The sequence below is a fragment of the Lampetra planeri genome, chromosome 19, assembly GCF_965212315.1.
Source record: "Lampetra planeri chromosome 19, kcLamPlan1.2.h2, whole genome shotgun sequence".
NCBI lineage: Eukaryota > Metazoa > Chordata > Hyperoartia > Petromyzontiformes > Petromyzontidae > Lampetra > Lampetra planeri.
This window is the reverse complement of record NC_136125.1, coordinates 9,402,144-9,422,606: the sequence shown is the minus strand read 5'-3', so window position 1 is coordinate 9,422,606 and position 20,463 is coordinate 9,402,144. Positions and strand designations below refer to the sequence as shown.

The window sequence follows — 20,463 nt, the reverse complement described above, 5'->3', positions numbered from 1 at the left end:
TGGCCAGTGGTGCTCCCATCCTGCCGGGCGTTGCTTCACCGTGAACGCCACTCATATTGTTTCACAACTACAGCTGAGCAGTTTTTTTTTTATTATCGCCACAAATGACGACGATAATTTTGAGCCCCTTTGTCAAACAACCGCTGGGCAAAGGCCCCCCCCCCCCTCATGCAGTGTCGGTCATGGTGATGTGTTTTACCATACTTCACCACGCCGCTCGGTGTGGTTTGGCGAAATGGAGGGGGGGGGGAGTGGGGGTCCAGAACCGGTTTAGATATCAATCGATGTTATCCGTGGCCAAATATCAAACACCGTCATGATTCTTGTACCGTAATCATGACAAAACTTGACGGCATTCAATCTGACCTGGACAGTAACGAGGCTTCAGATCATATTTTTGTCTTCCTGGTTCTTTCGGTAAAGTCACATAGAAGGGAAGTAATAAAATGATAATAATAAAGCATAATAAAATTATTATATTATTTTATTTTATTATGTTTTATTTTTATTATTTTATTATTTCCCTTCTACGTGACTTTACCGAAAGAACCAAGAAGATGAATCCCTGCAGTTACGAAAGCTTTAAATCGAAATCATATTTCTGTTGAATAATCAATACCCTCCCCCCCCCCAAATATTAGCAGTGAGGTAACGACTTACATTTTTAAAAATGCCATTCCCACGAATTGCCTTGGCAGTGGTCCAAACATTACAAAAAAAAGTGGGCGGCAGAGAAAGGGAGGGATGGAGGGAGGTCTTTAGTGACTTCAGCCCTTTATTTCCCGCAGCTGTTGACTGCTAATCGCAATGTAAACACGAGCCCTTATCTGGCGGGTGGCCATTGCTAAGCAGCTTGATATAAGGCCCTTTGCTGCGACTCGAACACTTTCCCCGAGAAGCAAATCCCCGGTCTTCACTCAGAACTCTTCCGAATGGAGTGCAAGTGGAGCGGTGGTTTTGCGGCTTTTCTGGTGTTGTGCTTAGCCCACAATGCCTCATCGTCGGCCATAGACCGACTACTCACTCACAGCCGGATCCGTGCCATAAAGGAAGGGTAAGGTGTACAACTTTCACCAAATTTGATTATTTCGCGAGAAATGTTGTTTCGTGATTTCTGAGTGAAAACATTGTTTTAATGTCGGGACATTTTTTTTATGAAATGAGATAATGTTGCATTGTGTACACTTGTTGAATTATCACTGCAAGGCTTTTCGCTGATACTTATGAGGACATTAGTAATGGGCTTTTAAATTCACGCAACTTGTCAAAATTCATTTCAAACTTCTGGCAATTAAGATAAGAAACTGCAATGTACGTAATGAGCCCGGTTGATTGCACAAACATATCTAAAATATAATGCATTCAATTTACAGGGCGGTGCATGTATAGATACTTATATTTAATGACCCTATTACAATCTCAGAAATATTGTGAAAGCGATGGCTATATTGATACACGCTATTTTGTGACAGTGTTCAAATATTTAAGAGGTGCTTTGAGATAGGTTTGAGTAAAAAAATGAAAATTAAATCTCCATAAATACATTTTTCCAAAAAATTTTAGTGGGTCACCTATACACATTGATCACCATTTGTATTGCAAAAATATATATATTTGCTAAGTGGTTGTGCATGAACTCACATGAAATGTAAACGTTCATTTCTGGTTTCACCGTGTGTGCGCGTACATTGCGAAGACCCAACATGTGCGCTGTGCAGCAAATCGAGAACGGCAAGAAGTATTTCTCGTCTTGTCAACTGTGGTACAGAAAGAAGATTTGCAATCGCCCAGCGTAAGAACCGAAAACTCCCCCCTCACACCGCATCCATCCGTTCTGCGAGGCCCTTCATTGCTGCCGTCCGCGGGCAATTTGTGACATTAACTTCAGTGGCAACGGATAAAGTTACATGTTTTAAGTAAGATGTTTTTTGCATGCAACTTCAGTTGCATTGATTTAACAAACTGTGTGCGTCATCTCACCGCGCTTTGTTTCCAAATGCCATTGCCCATTTATTGTGTTAATTGTGAACGCCGTTTAATCGTGTACTTAATGAGAGCTTTGAAGATCGCATTGATGTCAAGGACGGATGTGATAAAGGCTTACGTGAATACAAAAAAAAGGCAGAGCGCGTATCTCGATGGATTTTAGCAACAACAACAAAATGAGGAATTATACATTGATTGCTCAATTACAGTTAAGATAGGCAATGAGTAAGGGACAAGGGGGGTAAATATGCCGAGTGTGCGTTTCCATTCCCCGCAATGTTTAGACACAGTCAGGGAAACGCCACAGGAATGCATTTACCATTGATGAAAGAAACAACACCTTTGTGTAGAATTCTTGCGAGCTCATTGAGCCTATAGACTCAACTCTGAATGGAGGCGTTTGAGGTGGGAAATATTTGGCTTGTCGCTAAAACAAGCTTCCAGAAGACATAAAACTAATTCACGGTTTTCACTGGCTTATTATTTTGTGAGTGCACTTTTTTGTGAAGGTGAAGTTGAAACAATATGATATAATCGGAGGGTCAAATGACGGAATTTTAATGTTAATTTTTGCCGTGAGCCAAAGCAATCGATCCGTGGGTATTTTGTGGCCGGGCAAAATGTGGGGTATTTCACACCTGTTACAAGACGTGTAGCCAGCATGGAAAAGTAGGCCAAATACCCTCTAGAGGGGATCGCTATAGCTTCGTCTGGAGCAGGGTCCTTCTGCCAGCAGGGTGCGTGAGCAAGCTATTGCAGGGCTGCATCTTTAGCTTCACCTTTTACTGTTAATTATTAAGCACATGCTTTGACTATTTGTGAAAATTAAAAAAATGCATTTAACTATATCTGTGTGTAAAAAAAAAGAAAATCTCAATGTCCCGTAGATGAATTGTAAACGATCAAAAAAAATGCGTGATAGAAAAAAAATATAAACACATTTGAGCATTGTCCCTACATCTGACTTTGGGACACAATGGCAGCCGCTCCTTAGAGCGGTTAGCTTGGAATGTGGGGGACTCAAATATAGGGGCGCTCCATTCATGGAACACGCAACCTCTTACGGGACGTGTCATCTTCTTTAGCTCTCGCACAATAGCTACCCGATAGCGATGGGGGGAGAAAAAAACCATGCCGAGCGAGGAGTACAGTTACATGCACTTTTTTTTGTCTTTCTATCTTTCCCCTCTTAATTCGCCACTAGAGTCCAGTTTTCCTTACCTTGCTTAAAATCTACTGCTACACAAACATTTGCAAGACCTGCCCTGCTGTGTTTATTATGTTTGGAACTGGTCTTGGGAACATTTTATTTTATCTGATTGCTCTGTGAAAATCCACCAAACCTCACCCAGTATGACCTGGACACATGGGATCTTTTCCCTGAAACTTGATCATTAAAAAAATCCCCGTGGCCGAATGTGTAAGCCAACGAGTAAGATCAGAAGGCATGACCACGATTGTCACGAATACTTAAGGGCTATGAAGTCTCAATTCATGTAGACGTTTACAATGGTTCGTGGCACAATAGATGTTTTTTTTGGTCTAATTCACAGCACAGGATTAATGTCAACATAAAATCATGGTAGACAATTCCAGGGATGGAGGGGCAATCGCTAGCAAGAGAACACCGCATGTTGACAAACCCACACTAACATTTTGGCAGTAAAACAAATGTGTCGGTGTCGAAAATTGGCATGAAGTCGGCATATGGTTGAAAAATACAAAAACGTGAATATTCTAAAAATCTTTCAATGTTTATGCAGACATTCCTCATTATATGGAGGCATTCTGAAATACGTCATGAAGCTGACCTAACTATGCTGATGCTGCTGTGGTGCAATGGTTAGTACACCAGCAAGTTGACGTATGTGAAAAAAAGCTTCAAAACTCAATAGATTTCTCCAGGATGAATACATATTCTGACCAAGATTCTATTTAAAATAATGGGGCAAGTCTCTTAAATCTCCACGACTCTGTCCACCCAAAAATGTGAATGGATGCATCACAATCGACTGTCAGCTGGCATCTGGTGGGAAAAAGTGTGGATTACTCTCTCGTCTTTTGAGACATCTGGTCAACGTGGAAGAGTAGGTCAACATGCCCTCAATGTGGGCCCTCTAGAGCTCCCAATAGTGGTGGCATTTTTGCAGTAGCATGAGCAAGTATTTGCAGAGCCGCGCCTTTACCGTGTCGCCTCATGGTGCTGCAGTCTGTCACCAGTGAATCGTTTGGAGGCATAAGTTGACTCTGAATTCGCATATTTTTCATTAATTTGTAAACCTTTTTTTCGTTGTTCTCCCCGTGGTCGCGTGGATTTTCTCCGGGTCCTCCGGTTTTTCCGTACACATTTAAAAACGTGCATTTAGAGTATTTGGATGCTATAAAATTTCACGCGATAAGCCACTTTGTTGAGCTATCATTTGTGGCCAGGTCGCTTCTGAAAAAGAGCTACATAGTTCAGTGGGCCTTACCTGTCAAAATAAAACAGTTACAAAGTTTTTTTTATTCACATTTATCCTTCATGTGGTTTGCACGTGTGCATATTTTTTTTTTTTGCAGGACTGTCTCGTATGAATGCTGTCCTGGTTACGTATCTTTGTCCGGACAAACAGGCTGCCCAGCAAGTAAGTGGGGGTCACTCCGTTCTCATTTGTCAAACCGTGGATATTGTCACCTGCCACCTGGAATCTGATATTTTCACCACCGTTTTTGGGCCACGGAATGGAGAAATGCACCAGGCCACGGTCATTTGAGCAGTTGCAAGATTGACTTTGAATACGTCAAGCCGAATAATAGCGATTAAAGATTTTAATATACGGAGCTTTGTCAATCCTCCGCTGGATGAAAACCTCCCCACAATCGTGTTGGTCGTGGGGGTTGTTTGACCATACTTCAGCATGCAAGTCAGCAACGGATTGGTGCAGGGGAGATCCAGAATCGGTTCATATAGTATTCACCACTGATATTAGCCGTGGTCGGAAATCAAACTCGTGTCTCAACGGGTAAATATTACAGTGGAACAACCAGTGAGCCACCAACTTAACTGTCTGGGCGTCATTTATTTCTCTCTCCATCCCCATTGCAGTTGTCCCACTGAACAGCATTTACAAGACAGTCGACGGCCTCGGGATCAAGGTCACCAAAGCGCGGGTGGACAAGGCAGACCTGGGAAGCGACCTGGATGGGCCCGGCGCTTACACCTTCTTTCTGCCCACCAATGAGGCGTGGGAGAGAATCTCCGCAGTGCGTACGACCCACCGCACCGTTCATGAGCGCAGCGACTCACGGCCAGAGCCACCACTCGACCGGCTGATCGCGCCTACGACTCGACCGACTAAACGGACAACACGGACATAGTTGGTAGGGGTGGGTGGGGGGGGAAGTTCCCATGTGCGACACTGGACTCGATGTGATATGTGGGGGCTTGTTGGCTTCATTGGAGGCGTCGTCTGCATCACGCTGAGCGAAGTTCTTAGGGGGTTTCCCACTTTCTGGAGGCAGGATACGGGGCCGGCCACCAGTTTTATAGAGGCCCGGAGTAATCGACTGCAAAAAAGCGTCGATTATTTTTTGTTTTATTTAAGTATGTATTTCTATTTAAAGCTTTCGTCACTACAGGGATTCATCTTCTTGGTTGATCTTCTTGGTTCTTTCGGTAAAGTCACGTAGAAGGGAAATAATATTATTTATTTAATAATAATAATATTATTTAATAATATTATTTCACGTAGAAGGGAAATAATATTATTTAATAATATGATTTCTCTTCTACGTGACTTTACCGAAAGAACCAAGAAGTTTAAGTATGTATGTTGAACTTCTTTCGCGCCGTACTTATCCAACTGTGCTGATCCGAGGTGTGGGGGGACAACAAACTGAACACAAAAATAAGTTCTAAAGAAATTGGTTTTAAACTCGATTTTAGTCGATCAGTTGACCTAATCGACGACTCGTCCCGGCTCTCCTCGCAACAGTAGGGTCAGGACCGTGGACACGTTACGCCTGTTGATTGAGCTGCAATATCAAATGTGAAAGTTTATACGGATAGCCAGAAGGCCCGTCCTTTGTAGGATACATTTTTGGCCAAAAATGCCACAGTCACAACTCACAGACCCCCAGCCTCCGATCGCAGCCAGTGTCCAGTAGCACCGTGAAAGCACGGTGCTACTCTTTTGCCCAAAATTGGGCCACAAGTGGTCTCGGAGCCAAAAGAGATTGAGAGAACAAGTGTTTATTTCCCCGAGGAAGCAGTATTATTATTACTACCAGAATTGACAAAATAACTCGTAAATTATTCCCAAATAACACAAAAAAATAATGAGTAGAATATATTTATTTTTTCTCTTTGATCAATACCACTCATGGTTATATTAACTACAGTGGATGCAACAACAAAACACAGTCACGCTGTAAATCGCAGGCGTAGTTCAAGTCCTCGTTTAAACATCTCCAATGATTAGCACGATGTGGTCTCAAAATGTGCCCCGCTCAATCTCAATAATTCTTCAAAACTTTTTTTTAAGTTTTAAGGCCCTAAAGTTATACAAGGGTTCCCGAGACAACGTGTGGCACTTCTCGGTTGAGGTTATCCGTCCTTTCTGTAATGGACAAACGTGTGGTAGTGCGGGTAAATCAATTATAGATGACACACGCTACGATATTTTAAGTTATCTCCATTGCACAGGGCAAAATATTGTTACTGCAGCATGATATTATTTAAGTGATAAATTATTTGTTTTAAGTGTGTCGTGCTCTTGAATGAAATTCAAATGTACACCTTAATCCTTTGCAATGTAATACAGAAAAAGAATGGACAAGTGTATTAAATCCCTCCCGCCACGCCCCTGTCCACCCAGCAATATAAACGACGACACCCCGGCTTAGTCATCGGCAGGTGGGGTTATGCGTCAATACGCAAAGTATCAAGACGTCTTTCCAGCGTGGAAGAGTAGGCCAAAGTACCCTCCATGGGGCCTCTCTAGCGCTCCCTCTAGTGCGCCTTATATAAAAACAAACATTGAAATGGAAATTGTGTTATTAAGCATTATTACCGATATAAATACTTTAGGAAATACTTAAAAAGCAAAAGTTTTTACTCGCTTTACTTGTTTTTTTTTGTACTTTATTTGCTTGGATGGAAACTGTTACTAATCTGGAAAAAATACATGTTTAGATGTGGGCCCAGTGAAAACAGCCGAATTCGTGGAACAAATTCGCCGGAATTGCGTGTGCTTCTTTAAAAAAACCAGCTCGCATATATATTTCATAAAGTTACGCGAAAAACATTTACGTTACACATCTATAAAACCCTGAAAAACGTGCTCCTTGCCAATAATATGAAATAACATTTATAGTTCTGATTGTTTATGCTTGAGTCGCGCGTAGCATGTTGTTTAGTCTTCGCAGCAATTCCGAATTTTGTAATAATTGGTTGTCCAATAGATAAACTTTCCCCGCCATAGGAACGTAGAGTTTCCTCTACACTCAATGACTTCGAACAACCAGGACGTGATAACTCCCCCACACGTCTTTTGAACGAGACACCAACTTCGAGTTTTTAACTATTTTCGCAATGTTTAATGTCATCACTGAAATTGGCAAAAACAAAAAAATTGTCCACCTTGTATATTTGCACCTGAGTATACAAAATATGCCAGTTCTCTCTCACGCAATAGCGATGGCTATACTTCTCTTGCACGCTCGACGTGGAAAAGTCCAGGCTAGAGGCTCTCCTCGTCTCGTCTTCAAATTACGACTCTGTGGAGTGTCTTCATAAATGCCATCGCAATGACCTCCTTGGTCTATAGAATCCTACCCATCATTCCCTGCTGTAAAAAAAATATTAAACACTCTGGATGGACCATTCCTATATTTTATATAGTCTTGAGATACGGTCACATTTGGACTCTTTACAGCTCTAAATGTCATTGCATTTGATCTTAATTGGCTCTGACAAGGCTAAAGAGCCCACCCATTAAGACTGGCGCTGTTTTCGCGGTCGTGCAGTAAACATTTCTCAGGTTCTGGCACGGCGCGCTCTCCAACATATCGCTGCATCTACTGGGAGCCTCAGTTCAGTGCCAGAAGAAACCTCCTAAGCGGAGTAATGTCAGACATCGAGCCAAACAGCACGCGGCACAAACCATAAACACATCGGAAAGTCGGTCCACCCATCACATGGGTTCAGTGACGAAACTAAATGATCATCTCAGGGGTTGCGGGCAATCAGTCAGGTGGGGCCCCAATATTTGATCTATCTCGCACGGTCGCACCTAGGCTATTCGATATCGTGGCTCCTCTTTGCCTAATCACAATCGTGACGCTCACGGTCTCGAACATTTACCGCTGTGGTGGTTGTCAAGGGGGACCCAACTCGTAGCTTTGGCCACGGGGGGGGGGGGGGGGGCAAGGCACCCCCTGCCCCCACGCTCGTTACGCCGCTGGCTGCTGTCACTGCTACGTTGTTGCCGTGTGCGCGGGGGGTCACGGGGCAGGCGCAGGCAGCGGAGCTGGAGGACCCGGCGGTGCTCAAGTCGCTGCTGCTGTCGCACGCCGTCAACAAGCGGCTGCTCTCCCGACACCTCAAGTCCGGCTCTGCGCTCGCCTCCATGCAGTCCGGCCGCTCCATCCACGTGCAGCAGTCGCCCAACGGCGTGAGTGGGCCCGCCGTGTCTCTCTCGAGCAAAGTCTGTGTTCTACTACAACGCGGTAGTTAGTTGCGTTCCCGCGAGAACACCGCGTTGTGGAAAAATCGCATTAGAATGAGCATCAATGTGGGGTGAAGCACAGTCCGCGATAACGCACGTGAGAATACGGTAACGCAGGCTGAACAAAGACCGAGGCATCCAGCAGCATCCCGCCATGTGTGATGCAACGCCGATGCAGCCGTACGACCACTTGCTCCTACTCGCGTGACGCAGTTCTGTTCGCTTCATCGCGTTACGTTCGTTACGTTCGAGAAAAAAATGTGTTGCCTCATACATTCGTCGCGAGAAAAAAGGCCGCGTTTCATTTTATAATCTTGCACAATGCTGCGATGGTGGCGAACAGTGCGCTGCTCGTAAGCGATTCTCTTCCCCGCCATACCGGGTTCCGCACTTGCACCGGTCGGAAATCCAACAAGATCCCGCTGATTATCCCTCAAGGGAACCTCAAACAAGCAATCCGCCTGCTCGGTCGCGTTGACATTGTGCGCTTTTAAATCCACGAAGATTGTCCACAAGTGGGGCAACATCCCCCCACCGCAATGTTCCAGTTTCATGGCCAGGTTGTAAAATCAGCCACGATTAAGGTAAAAGTGTCGGATTGTTCTTCGCCAAACACTTGCTGTGGCCAATCTTCTGAAAAGTCCTCGATTCAAAAGCATAATCCCAAGGCATGCAGAGCGTTGCAAGCGTTTCTGTGCGCCGTACATATTCTCTGCATCATGAGCCGCACTTTTTTCTTCTCCTCTGTAATTTTAAGCAACAAAAGTTAACAGGGTGCGTCTTATACTCCGATAGGTGTGTATGCGATAAGAATCGTGTAACTCTAAAGCACTGGACAGTTTTGAATATCAGGCATAAGTTTGGAGTGCGTCGAAATTTTCGGAGAAACTTTATAATCCAGGGAATACAGTAACTGGCATCAAACAAATGCCACAAAAAGATGAGCCTTTCTTATACATGTAGCAATATAGTGCTGGCGTTTGTTTGTGGAAGATGACAATCAATCGGCGGCCTGCAAATGATGTACAACACATGTACACTGGTGCCTTCCTGCACGCCTGGTCATTGTCATTGTGACACTCTCCCGCTCCACGTCTGAGGAGGGTGCAACCTTGAGTCAACGTGTTTGGATGAGGGGAGTGGGTGGTGGTGGTGGTGGTGGTTGTTGCAGGTAGCAGGTAGGCAAGGCCACAGTGGGGCTGTACACACACGTGGGTTTCACGTCGATGTGGGGTTGAGGCTCCTTCAACGTAAACGAATCGACATACAAATTTTGATTTAAAGCTTTCGTGACTGCAGGGATTCGTATTCTTGGTTCTTTCGGTAAAGTCACGTGGAAGGGAAATAATAAAATAATAAAAATATTAAACAATAAAATTATCACGACGTTTCGACTGCAACGCAAGCAATCATCATCAGGTGTGAAATCCACAGCAAGAATATTTTCTTGCTATATTTTTATTATTTTATTATTTCCCTTCTACGTGACTTCACCGAAAGAACCAAGAATATGAATCAACATTAGTTGTTTTCCTGCGCCGCAGGCGAGTTGGGGGGTTGGGGGGGATTTCTGACAGATATTGCGATTGCGATTTGATTTGCGGTAAAAAATTCAAGTCAAGCTTCAATTCAATATTCAGTGTGTAATAGATTTAAAACATGTGATGGAGCATTACCACGTGATGCCATCAAAATGTGAACTGCTCTATATGTTCTAATGCAAGGATGAGAACTTAAAAGATATGAATTTCTTCCAACATGTATTTATTAAAATGTTTTAATTGAAATAGAACAATCAAACATAGAACAATTGTTAAGTTAAATAAATAAACTTATAAAAATAAGATATTAAAACATTTCCAATAAGAAACTAATCGGACTTTTCAAATCGCAAAAAATCGCAGCCTTTGCGATTTGCTAATCGCATTGTTTAAAATTGCGATTTCGATTTAAAATCGATTAGCCGTTCGGCCCTAGCTTCAAAGTCCCGAACGAACGTTGGTGCAAAAAAAAAGGAATTGCCAACCCGCGCCAAATCTGATAGGATTGACGGCGCCTAAGCACTCCGTATACAGCTGTCGGCTACGGATACCATGGCGACGCTATGGACAAACACCAACACGAGATTTACCGGCCATAACCCCCGCATGTGCGAAACGCGCCTTCGGGGAGTTGTGTCGATGTTACGACAATGTTATTGTCGGCACGGGATGGCCCCGGCCAATGGAGGGGGGGGGGCGGCAGCCAAATGTACGTATGTATGTATATATATGTGTGTTGAATTTCTTTCGCACCATACGTAGCCAATCATGCTAACAAAGCTGGACGCAGCTTCGCTTCTCTGCATGTGAAACGCAACAGAGTTGAGTTTGTTGACTTTTTTTTTGGTCAAATCTGTAAAAGGCGAGAAAACCCCGTCATAACGGGATAATGGTGCAGGCTGGGAAACCAGAAGTTTCAAACGAGGCACAAATATGCGTAAAAAGCACAGAGCCGTTTGTGCATTGTGCAAAAAAAATCAACATTTCCTGAAAAAGTGCATTGTGGTCCTCTTCAATCCCCATCTTCAATCCCCATCAAAATAAAAGAGACAATAATGTAAAATGTCGGTTACATTTGCTCAAATAGATTTTGACGGTGACCTCTACAATGCAACTTCTTCAGGAAACGCCGATGGGTTATTTCGCCATACGCACCGAGGCAATGCACTTTTGACAACTTTGTCATGTCTTGTTGAGCTGTGTGTTGCCTCAGCAATGTCGACCTGCGTGGAATCAGACGCGCTTCTGCGGCCATCTGGAATGCGCTTTCAGATGCGCTTCTGCGGCCGTCTGGAACGCTCTTCCGTCCAATATTTGGAAGCCACTGGAGCTGTGCACTTTTAAATCTAGATTGAAAACTATTTATTTTAGAACTGCGTTTTGTGTTTAGTTTGTTGTCCTTCCCCCACACCTCCGATTAGCACGCTTGGCTACGTACGGTGCGAAAGAAGTTCAACATAAATACAAGCAATGTCGACCTGCATTGAGTCGACGCAAAAATGTGCACGCAGAAGGCCGCCGTCACACGCACACCATGACGGACGCGACGCCCGCGACCGTCAGTTCGCTCACGACTTGCGCTACCCGGTTAACCTGCAACGCGATGTTTCATTTCAAGATAATGGGGTTACGTTGCAGTTCACATTCGCCTTGCAGCACGACAAACTCAGGGCAATCATCTGTAATAACTACACAATTCTTTTTTCTCTCCCCAACTGCGGACTGTGTCTGTAATTACACGCCATACCGTGCAATTACACGGTAACTCCATTTGCTTTTTTTTTTACTTACGTGAGCCAGTTGTTCCGTGACCCGTTCTTATGCAAAGTCACGCAGCACGTGGCCATATCCTAGCGCAATTTGTCAAATGGCGAGTGGCTGCTGAGAACCGCAACACACGCACCCAGGCAAGCAAACTGCTTTTTTGCCCGAGAGCGCAGATCCTGACGGTGAACTGCGTTCGAGTGATCAAGCCGAATATCCTGGCCACCAACGGGGTCCTGCACATGGTCGACGGAATCATCCCAAGGGTCTCCAACAACATCCGCAAGATCCTGGAAGAGGACAGCGAGCTGTCAACGCTGAAGGTCACGCGCTCGTGACACGCGCCCTCTCACCAACGCCCTCTCACCAACACCTTCCTCTCACCAACACCTTCCTCACCAATGCCATCCTCACCAACGCCCTCTCACCAACGTGCACGTGTGCCCAACTGTAAGAATGGACACAAGTCGCCCCGAGCGCGCCCGACCTTGTCGGATCTCGGAAGCTAAAGCAGACCGGGCCTGGTTCCTGGCGAATGTGAACTTGCCTGGGAATGTCAGATGTCGTAGGCTTGGGCTGAGAGGTGCACAAGAGATGGTAGTACAGCAATGGATGCTTAAATCTACATATGTGGAGCTTAGCCCCTCTTATGCATGTTTTTTGTTTTGCCCCTGAGTGTTCTTTTGCCTGCCCACGTGCAGAAAAACAATAATTCATGAGAATTGGCCAAACATCCCAATGTTGGTCGCGACTGAAAAAAGTGTTCAGGTTCGGTGAGGCCTTCGTGCGTAAAGTTCATCGTTATTTTGAATATAATAAACCCAACCACACGTCCACTGCATTGCAGCTTTAATTCTGAATTAAATTAGACAAGATTGTTGGGTTCTTTATAGGGGTGGGATGATGCATCGATGCGTAGCTTAATATCAGTTCTTTGTATAAAAATCGATGGGTTACATTTTTTTTATTCATATATGTATCTAGCATGTATTTGGTTCGTCACCCCGACAGCCACTGCAATATATAAAAAAAAGAATCAATTTTTTTTGTTGAAATGCCAGCGATAATGGAAAGCTGGCGGGCAAAGTGGTAAAAAGATACCATCTCTCGTGCTTTGCATTGGGGAAGCGTGTGAGCAGAGGCCACTTTAGGCACGTGTGTTTCGTCAGAACCATGCCAACCCAGCAAACACCAGAGAGCACTGGGACTCTTCAGGTGCCAATCCAATTCGAGTCGGGGGGGTGGGGGGGTATTAATGCAAAACGTGATGTCAGCATAGCGAAAGTCAAACTGAAAGTCGTAACCATAGTCAGAAGATTTGAATACGTTTTCCTTTCGGTACACGAACCAAAACACGTGCCTGTAATGCCCATGTGAATGGCAACGTTTGAGATTTCACCGGGACATGGTCCAAGTCAGTCCAAGGAGCTGATTATCAACAACAGCAGCTCATGGAGCAATTGCGTGCAGTGTGGACTGCTGCTCGGGACTCAATGTGACTTCAACATTCAGTAACTATTTCCCGTGGATGAAAGATGAATAACATACACTCCTGGAACATGAATTGGTTGTTGTCAGAATGTCACTGTTGTGTTGTGGAAAACTTTCCCACGTGTTTTCCTTGCCGTGAAGCGAAAGGAATGCATTTAACTATTGAATGGAATGGAAACGTAATGGAACACAGAAGGAAATAATTTATACTTTTTGGATGCTTCTCTCTTTTATTTCCACGTGAGATTCTGCCTTGAGGTTGACGTAGATTGCCAGGATTTATAGCCAGGTAAAGAGCCCATTGCGAGCAGACAGTGTGTTTTTCAAGAGGCCTAGGTCACAGCAAACGGCAAAAAAACTGCTTCCAAAGTGCAAACATTATAAACACAGAGATTCAACAAATGATGCAGGGCTCACTAAAATATCATTGAGCACACGGAAAAAGTGTAAGCGCATAAACGCTAAGTTCAGACCAAACTAAATGCAGAGCCAAACAAAAGACAAAATACCATTGTGTTACTGTTTTTTTTTACTGTTTAAAATTACGATAATATAATTGAAACTTGAAATCAGTTATCGATTTAAGAGAGCCTCTTGTTTTGTTTTTAATGGGAGTGAATCAGTGGCAAAAATAGCGCGCTGTGCTGTAAATCTGGTAACCTGAGTTTGATGACTCATCCTGGTCAGCATCAGTGGGCCAGTGTCGTCTGAACCGGTCTTTGGACCACCACGCTTTCACCAACTCACGCTGGCCAGTGCGGTGAAGTATGGTTAAACAATTCACATGATCGACACGGTGTGGGGAGGCCTTCATCCAGCAGTGGATTTATGTAGGGTTGTAATTTATTGTTATTTGTAATCGCCAAATGAGGCCAGAAGTTGGGTAAAGAATAAATAGATGATTCTGCAAACAAGTTTGAGACTGCAAACAGCTAAAAACAACTGAAATTAAATGGTTCATGGAAATTAAATAGAATACAGATTATTACAACATCAAAACACATTACTACACAGTGGATTATTACAACCGTTTAAAACAAAAATACAAGAATAGAATTTAAATAATATCAACATTTAAATGGCTTGATTAAAGAGGCCATTTGTTGTTTGGAACGAGTGCAGTTGGCGATCCAGAAGGCTGGGCTGATGGACATGGTGACCAAGGAAGGCCCCATCACTCTACTAGCTCCAACCAACGCCGCATTTGAGAAGGTGCCTGTGGACGTTATGGAGCGCATCCTGAAGGATCCTACCTCCCTCAAAGGTAAGGCCGTACTAGGAGATTGTAATTCCACTATAGTCTCCGAAACTCATACAACACAACCCCCACCCCCCCAAAAAAAATGTGCCGCCAAACTGCAGTGGCCAAGAAGCTGGACAAGGTGCAACAGGTTGCACCGGAGTTTCCCCTTCACGTCGGCATCTTTTAGCCTCCACCCATTGTCCTTCCGAATAGCAGTTCGTTACGTACGCCAGGGGTCCCCAACCTCCCAGGTCGCGGACCGGTACCGGTCCGTGGCCTGTCAGGAACCGGGCGGCACAGCAGGAGATGAGCGATGAGTCCACGCGTGGCCCACCAATTATTTTATTGACCACTTCCGTCCGCGCCTCAGCCACAGTTTTGCTAAGCCCACAAGCTGCTAACCCCTAATAGCCAACATGAGTAAAGAACAAACGTTGCTGGAGAGCTTCTTTGAAAAGGGGGAAAGACCCAATGATGACCCCCCCCCTCCCCTCCGGTCCGTGAAAAATTGTCTTCCACGAAACCGGTCCCTGGTGCCAAAAAGGTTGGGGACCGCTAACGTAGGCTGCGAAGGAAGCTCCAACATACGTGCGTACAACTCCAGTCTCTGTACCCGACCACAAACCACCCTTCCCTCTGTTATCATCATGTAGCACGGTTGGCTACGTACGGCGCGAAAGAAGTTCAACATGCGTACGTATTATTGTTCGTACTGCGCCCTCCCACGCAGTGCGTTCCAAGAAGCCACGACGGTTTCCATCATTGGACGTAAACTCGTGAGTTGTTGTTCATCCAGCCACGAGCTGAAAAAGAAGAAGAAAACCTCGAAATTAAATCACATACGGACAAAGATCACGCATAACAACTGTTGCACCTCAAAGTCGTATATCCTGGGACGATGGTTTCGAATCACACAGGTCATTTAAACAGTTAAAATTGGGTGTTTGAGAGACCCTTCTGAAATTTGTAATGTACATATTAATTCTATTTTTTAGGTCTTTTGGTAAAGTCACGTAGAACAAAAAAACTAACAAAAAACTCCGACGTTTCGATCCCAACACAGGCAATCGTCGGGCTGACCAGCCCCACCCCACCCAGCCCCACCCCTCCCACCCCCCACCCAGCCCCTCCCCACCCTCCCCTCCCTACCCAGCCCCACCCTCCCCACCCTCCCCTCCCCACCCAGCCCCTCCCTCCCCACCCAGCCCCTCCCTTCACAACGGACGGGCTGACACAATAATCAATCCCCTGTGGGCTGGTGTAACCAGAGGTTCCTACCAGTATAAACTTATACAAATTCAAACATAGCTAAGTAAGGGTGGTAAACTGCACTTTAAAATGTGCAAGATGTAGCAAGCTGACTAGATAGGTCATGCAATTGAGAAAGCTGCACAATTACGCTCTGATAATGAAAGCAAATACGTTTTAAGTGTCTTTATGAACCAGGAAAACCATGTTAAAGGTTTTGTTTTAAACTACACTTAACCACATCTAATGAGCATAATGCCCGTTTCGAGTTAATATTTATACAAAACAATTGTGGTGACTGCCGTTGTTTAATATGGTTTTATTTACAGGATACCCATACTTGGCTACAGATCACAATGTAAAATTACAGTTCATGTGCAGATGACATTTGAAAAATTGAACGTTTTGGCCCAGCTTGTATTGTCATGGCATTTGAAATGTATTATTGCTACTAAAACTTAAGCATCTTGTAAAATATTTCAAGGCCAGTTTTTTTACTTTGCACTGCACTGTTTGTGTGTTTTGTGTAGAGTAAACTTCGGTAGAATTTAAAAGCGGTTCATTCTTCCATCAACATCTGTGCCGCTTGCCTGCAGTAAGGAGCTGCCTAAACACTCCCGAGGGAAAACTTCGCGATGCATTTTGGGTAGCTTAACACGTGGTCTGGGCTTATTCGCAGGCCATTAGCAGACAACGGAGAACCCACGAGACACAGATAATAAACCGCCATGCAAACAAGAACAGACGCAATTCACCGCGGTTACTTTCCTGATATCCCACATTGTTTGCAGGCAAATGCCACAGTCGTTAAGTCGTGCCAAATCTTGTTATAATAGCTGGAAGTTTGTGGTTTTCTGCATGACTGCTTAAAACATTTTCTCCTACCAGAGGTTGAAATATTTGATCGGTTCACATGTTTTAGCTACACAGGGATCTGAATACCACATTTCATGCCGCCAAATAAATTCAAAATCGGAACACAATCTGCATTATTATTGTGTTACGTAATTTATTGCAGCTCACATTAACTCCAGTTTTATATATAAATAGCCATGCAGCGTATCTTACGCGGCAAACTGCTTTCTCTGTGTTGTTGAGATAGTTTTCAAGATAATGAAGGACTCTTGATTATTCCCAATGAATAGGCGATGACCAAAGAAGGTTTATCGGTACCACGTGGGGTGCAAAATGGAACATGTAACCACCATGGGCAGCATCTCGCCATGGGTGATGATTTACACCACTTTTTAAAATTATATTCTCTTATTAAACATGATACCAGTGCCCACTCTTTGGTTGTTTCGGTAAAGTCACGTAGAAAGAAAATAAATTAAATAATTTTAATTTAAAATTCTTACATTTATTTTAATTTTAAATTAAAATGTTTACATTTATTTTCTTTCTACGTGACTTGACCGAAACAACCAAAGAGTAATTCCTGCAGTCACGAAAGCTTCAAATTCCAGTGCCCAATTTCGGACGCGTTTTCATATCGGCTACGACTGAATTTGCCATCATACAAATGGATGATCTCGTGATAGGATTCCTAAATAATATAATTGTTGGAATTTGTCACCTTAGGCCGTACCAATAACCATTTTCAAGCCATAGTTCCAAGGATGAGATAACAGCTATAATAGAGCTAAGATGCTTAATCTTTTTTAAAATGCACTTTCAAAAACAGCGTCTACAGCCAGAATGGCGATAATCAAATTCAAATCCCATGACTCTGGGACTGATAAAAACATGAGTACCACTTTGTGGGAAGTTTTCCTAGACGCGATAGACAAACTCTGATTTCCTCCCACTTGTAATAATATTCAAAAATAAAGTTACTGGCCAAACATCTCAAGTAGAACTCTCCTGGAATGAATTTTACGAATTTTACAGCGATTTCCAGGGTAAATGCAGAAACGGTCAAATCAGTCCACACAAATAAAACACCTAGTGCGTGCTTGTAAATGTAATACGATCGCATTTTTATTAATATCCTATCTAAATATGATCCCATGTCAAAAGGATTTTGAGAAAATGTGCACACTAAGTGATTTTGTAGAAGGAGACGGCCGATCGGGGACTGAGGAAAATAAGAAGAATCTTATTCTTGGTTCTTTCGGTTGAAGGGAAATAATAAAATAATAAAAGTATAATATTTTTTGTTTGTTTTATATTTTTATTATTTTATTATTTCCCTTCTACGTGACTTTACCGAAAGAACCAAGAATATGACTCCCTGAAGTCACGTCAGCTTTAAATCAAAAGAAGATCTTGATCTGGAATTTTAAGAGGGGGTAGGGAATCGATAGCATGGGTGGCTGAGGGAAGAGAGTCCCCAGGCTGTGGGAGATACAACCGAGGAGAGTGAATGAACTCACTGAGCAGAGGATGATCGGGAGGGGGCTTCGAAAGGGAATTGGGGTTGAGATGGGAAGACGTAACTAATTTGATGTCGCAAACATTTTAATTTATAACTTGTGTTCCACCTAAGACAATTTGAGCATTAATGAATGTCGATTTTTTTAAAAACTCAATCAATGACTTTCAATTATAACCAAGTGATATTTAATCGATACATCGCCTTCCTGTCGATTGGGAGGCCCGAATACATATTTACGAAACACAAGAGCGAAACAAACCCACAACTAACGTGGCCTCACGTTCACTACTCACCCTGCCATCACCACCCGCCCGCCCGCCCTCTGACCTCTCCCTCCCGACAGCGCTCGTCACGCACCACCTCATCCGCGCGGTGCACTGCTCCGAGGCCATCCTGAGCGGCTCCAGCGTGGACACGGTCGAGGGCTCCTCACTGGTCATCGGCTGCGACGGGGACCGCTTGACCATCAACGCGGAGGCGGTGATCGAGCAGAGGGACATTGTGGCCACCAACGGTGTGGTGCACAAAGTCAGCGAGGTCTTCATCCCCGACTCGGGTGAGACGGACTCCGCATCCCGCGAACTTCGCTTCGACTGAGATCATTCAGATTTGTTTCGCCGCTATATATTTAGTTTAAGTGTCTCTCTCTCTCTTTTTCCCCGTGGTCGCGTGGATTTTCTCTGGGTCCTCCGGGTTTTGTCCCTCCACACTTAGAATCAACGTGCGTTTTAGAGTGTTTGGTTGCTCTAAATTTCCACTTTGGTGAGATATCCATTTTGTGGCCACGTCGCTTCTGACAAAAGTTAATACCTCAGTGGCTTTACCTGGGAAGATAAAAACAAAGGTTCGCTTTATTTGTTTATTTTTTTAAGTGATTTGTTTACCTTTCTTATACGTTGCATTCCTTTCGTGTTTTTGTATTACTCTTTGGGTCTTTCGGTAAAGTCACGTAGATAGAAAAATAATACAATAATAAAAAATCACGACGTTTCGATCGCAACACAAGCAATCGTCTTCAGGTGAAAAAATACGGCAGGCGGACTGCTGAGGCAGGAAGAAATGAAACGTTCTGACCCACCCCATCGGATTTTTCGAGTCTAAATAAATATTCTGATTCAACTTTACTTCAAAGCGGCACCCATTACTCAGGGGCTAGTTTCTCCCTCCGTATATTCCGGAAAGCTGATAGGTTGCCTTGGAGATTCAGAGATTATTAGCGTAAGGTATTACCACCAGAGTACAAGTTACGCCTATCCATAACAATTATTACTGCACCCAATATCCCTATGAGCCTACGAAGAGGTTTGTAAAACGAATGAGGACAAAATCAGGTGAAATGAATATTGTGCGCCAAAATTATTATTTATGAAAGTGTTCCGGACTGTTACAGCCAAAATTAAGCACTGCAGCTACTAAAAGCAAAGGTTGTGGTCGAAAGGCCATGTATATACAGTCGGGTCGCAAATTTGAGGTATAATATATTTTTAATACGAGGGGACAAAGCAGCCCGAGCCACATCCCCATGAGCTCCACTTGAACTGCACTTTCAGCTGCGCCCATTTCTCAAAGCAAAGGCCGTGGTCATAAGTAACCACCACATACGGTATATATACACACACATACACAGGGTCACCCATGTATAGATGCCTCACTGGTTATAGTGACCCCCCTCTCTTACTTTCTTCGCAACGAGCGAATGAAAAACTGTCAAAGCGAAAGCCTCCGTGAGTGACAGACGAGAGTGATCAATTGCTTCTCGGTGGGTGTATTTCTACCGCGTAGGTTTTCGCCATTGTGCTGTGGAGCACTCCGATGTTTGTGTTCGGCATTTCCCTCGCGTAAGCCTCGGTTTTTATCCTTTTGGTTGTGAGAAATGTGCAACCTGTGCTTTCCATAGGGACACTTTTGGAAAAGTTTTGGCTTATAAGCTTCTTGAGTCGAATGGCGTTGTGTCAGTCATAAAGCCATAATTTTGTCTTGACAGTTGGTGAACTGCGGATAAAATGCCACCTTCAAATATCTATTTTGGGCAGCGCAAAGTTATACAGTACATGGTTTGGAGTTTGTAGCCCCAGGTCGCACACAGGAGATATGATTTGTTATTCA

General features: G+C 43.9%; 1 protein-coding gene across 1 annotated transcript in view; it reads left to right on the top strand.

Moving 5' to 3' along the window:
* The first annotated feature begins 774 nt into the window (after window positions 1-774).
* The window catches only part of LOC144724080 (transforming growth factor-beta-induced protein ig-h3-like), a 37,579-nt gene continuing 17,890 nt past the window's right edge, over window positions 775-20,463 (top strand). Inside the window, exons 1-8 of the mRNA XM_078602946.1 lie at window positions 775-1,054; window positions 1,697-1,792; window positions 4,546-4,610; window positions 5,072-5,229; window positions 8,481-8,639; window positions 12,175-12,321; window positions 14,612-14,753; window positions 18,701-18,913. Coding sequence (XP_078459072.1) covers window positions 933-1,054; window positions 1,697-1,792; window positions 4,546-4,610; window positions 5,072-5,229; window positions 8,481-8,639; window positions 12,175-12,321; window positions 14,612-14,753; window positions 18,701-18,913 — 1,102 coding nt within the window. The 5' untranslated portion in view covers window positions 775-932. The remainder of the gene's footprint in view (window positions 1,055-1,696; window positions 1,793-4,545; window positions 4,611-5,071; window positions 5,230-8,480; window positions 8,640-12,174; window positions 12,322-14,611; window positions 14,754-18,700; window positions 18,914-20,463) is intronic.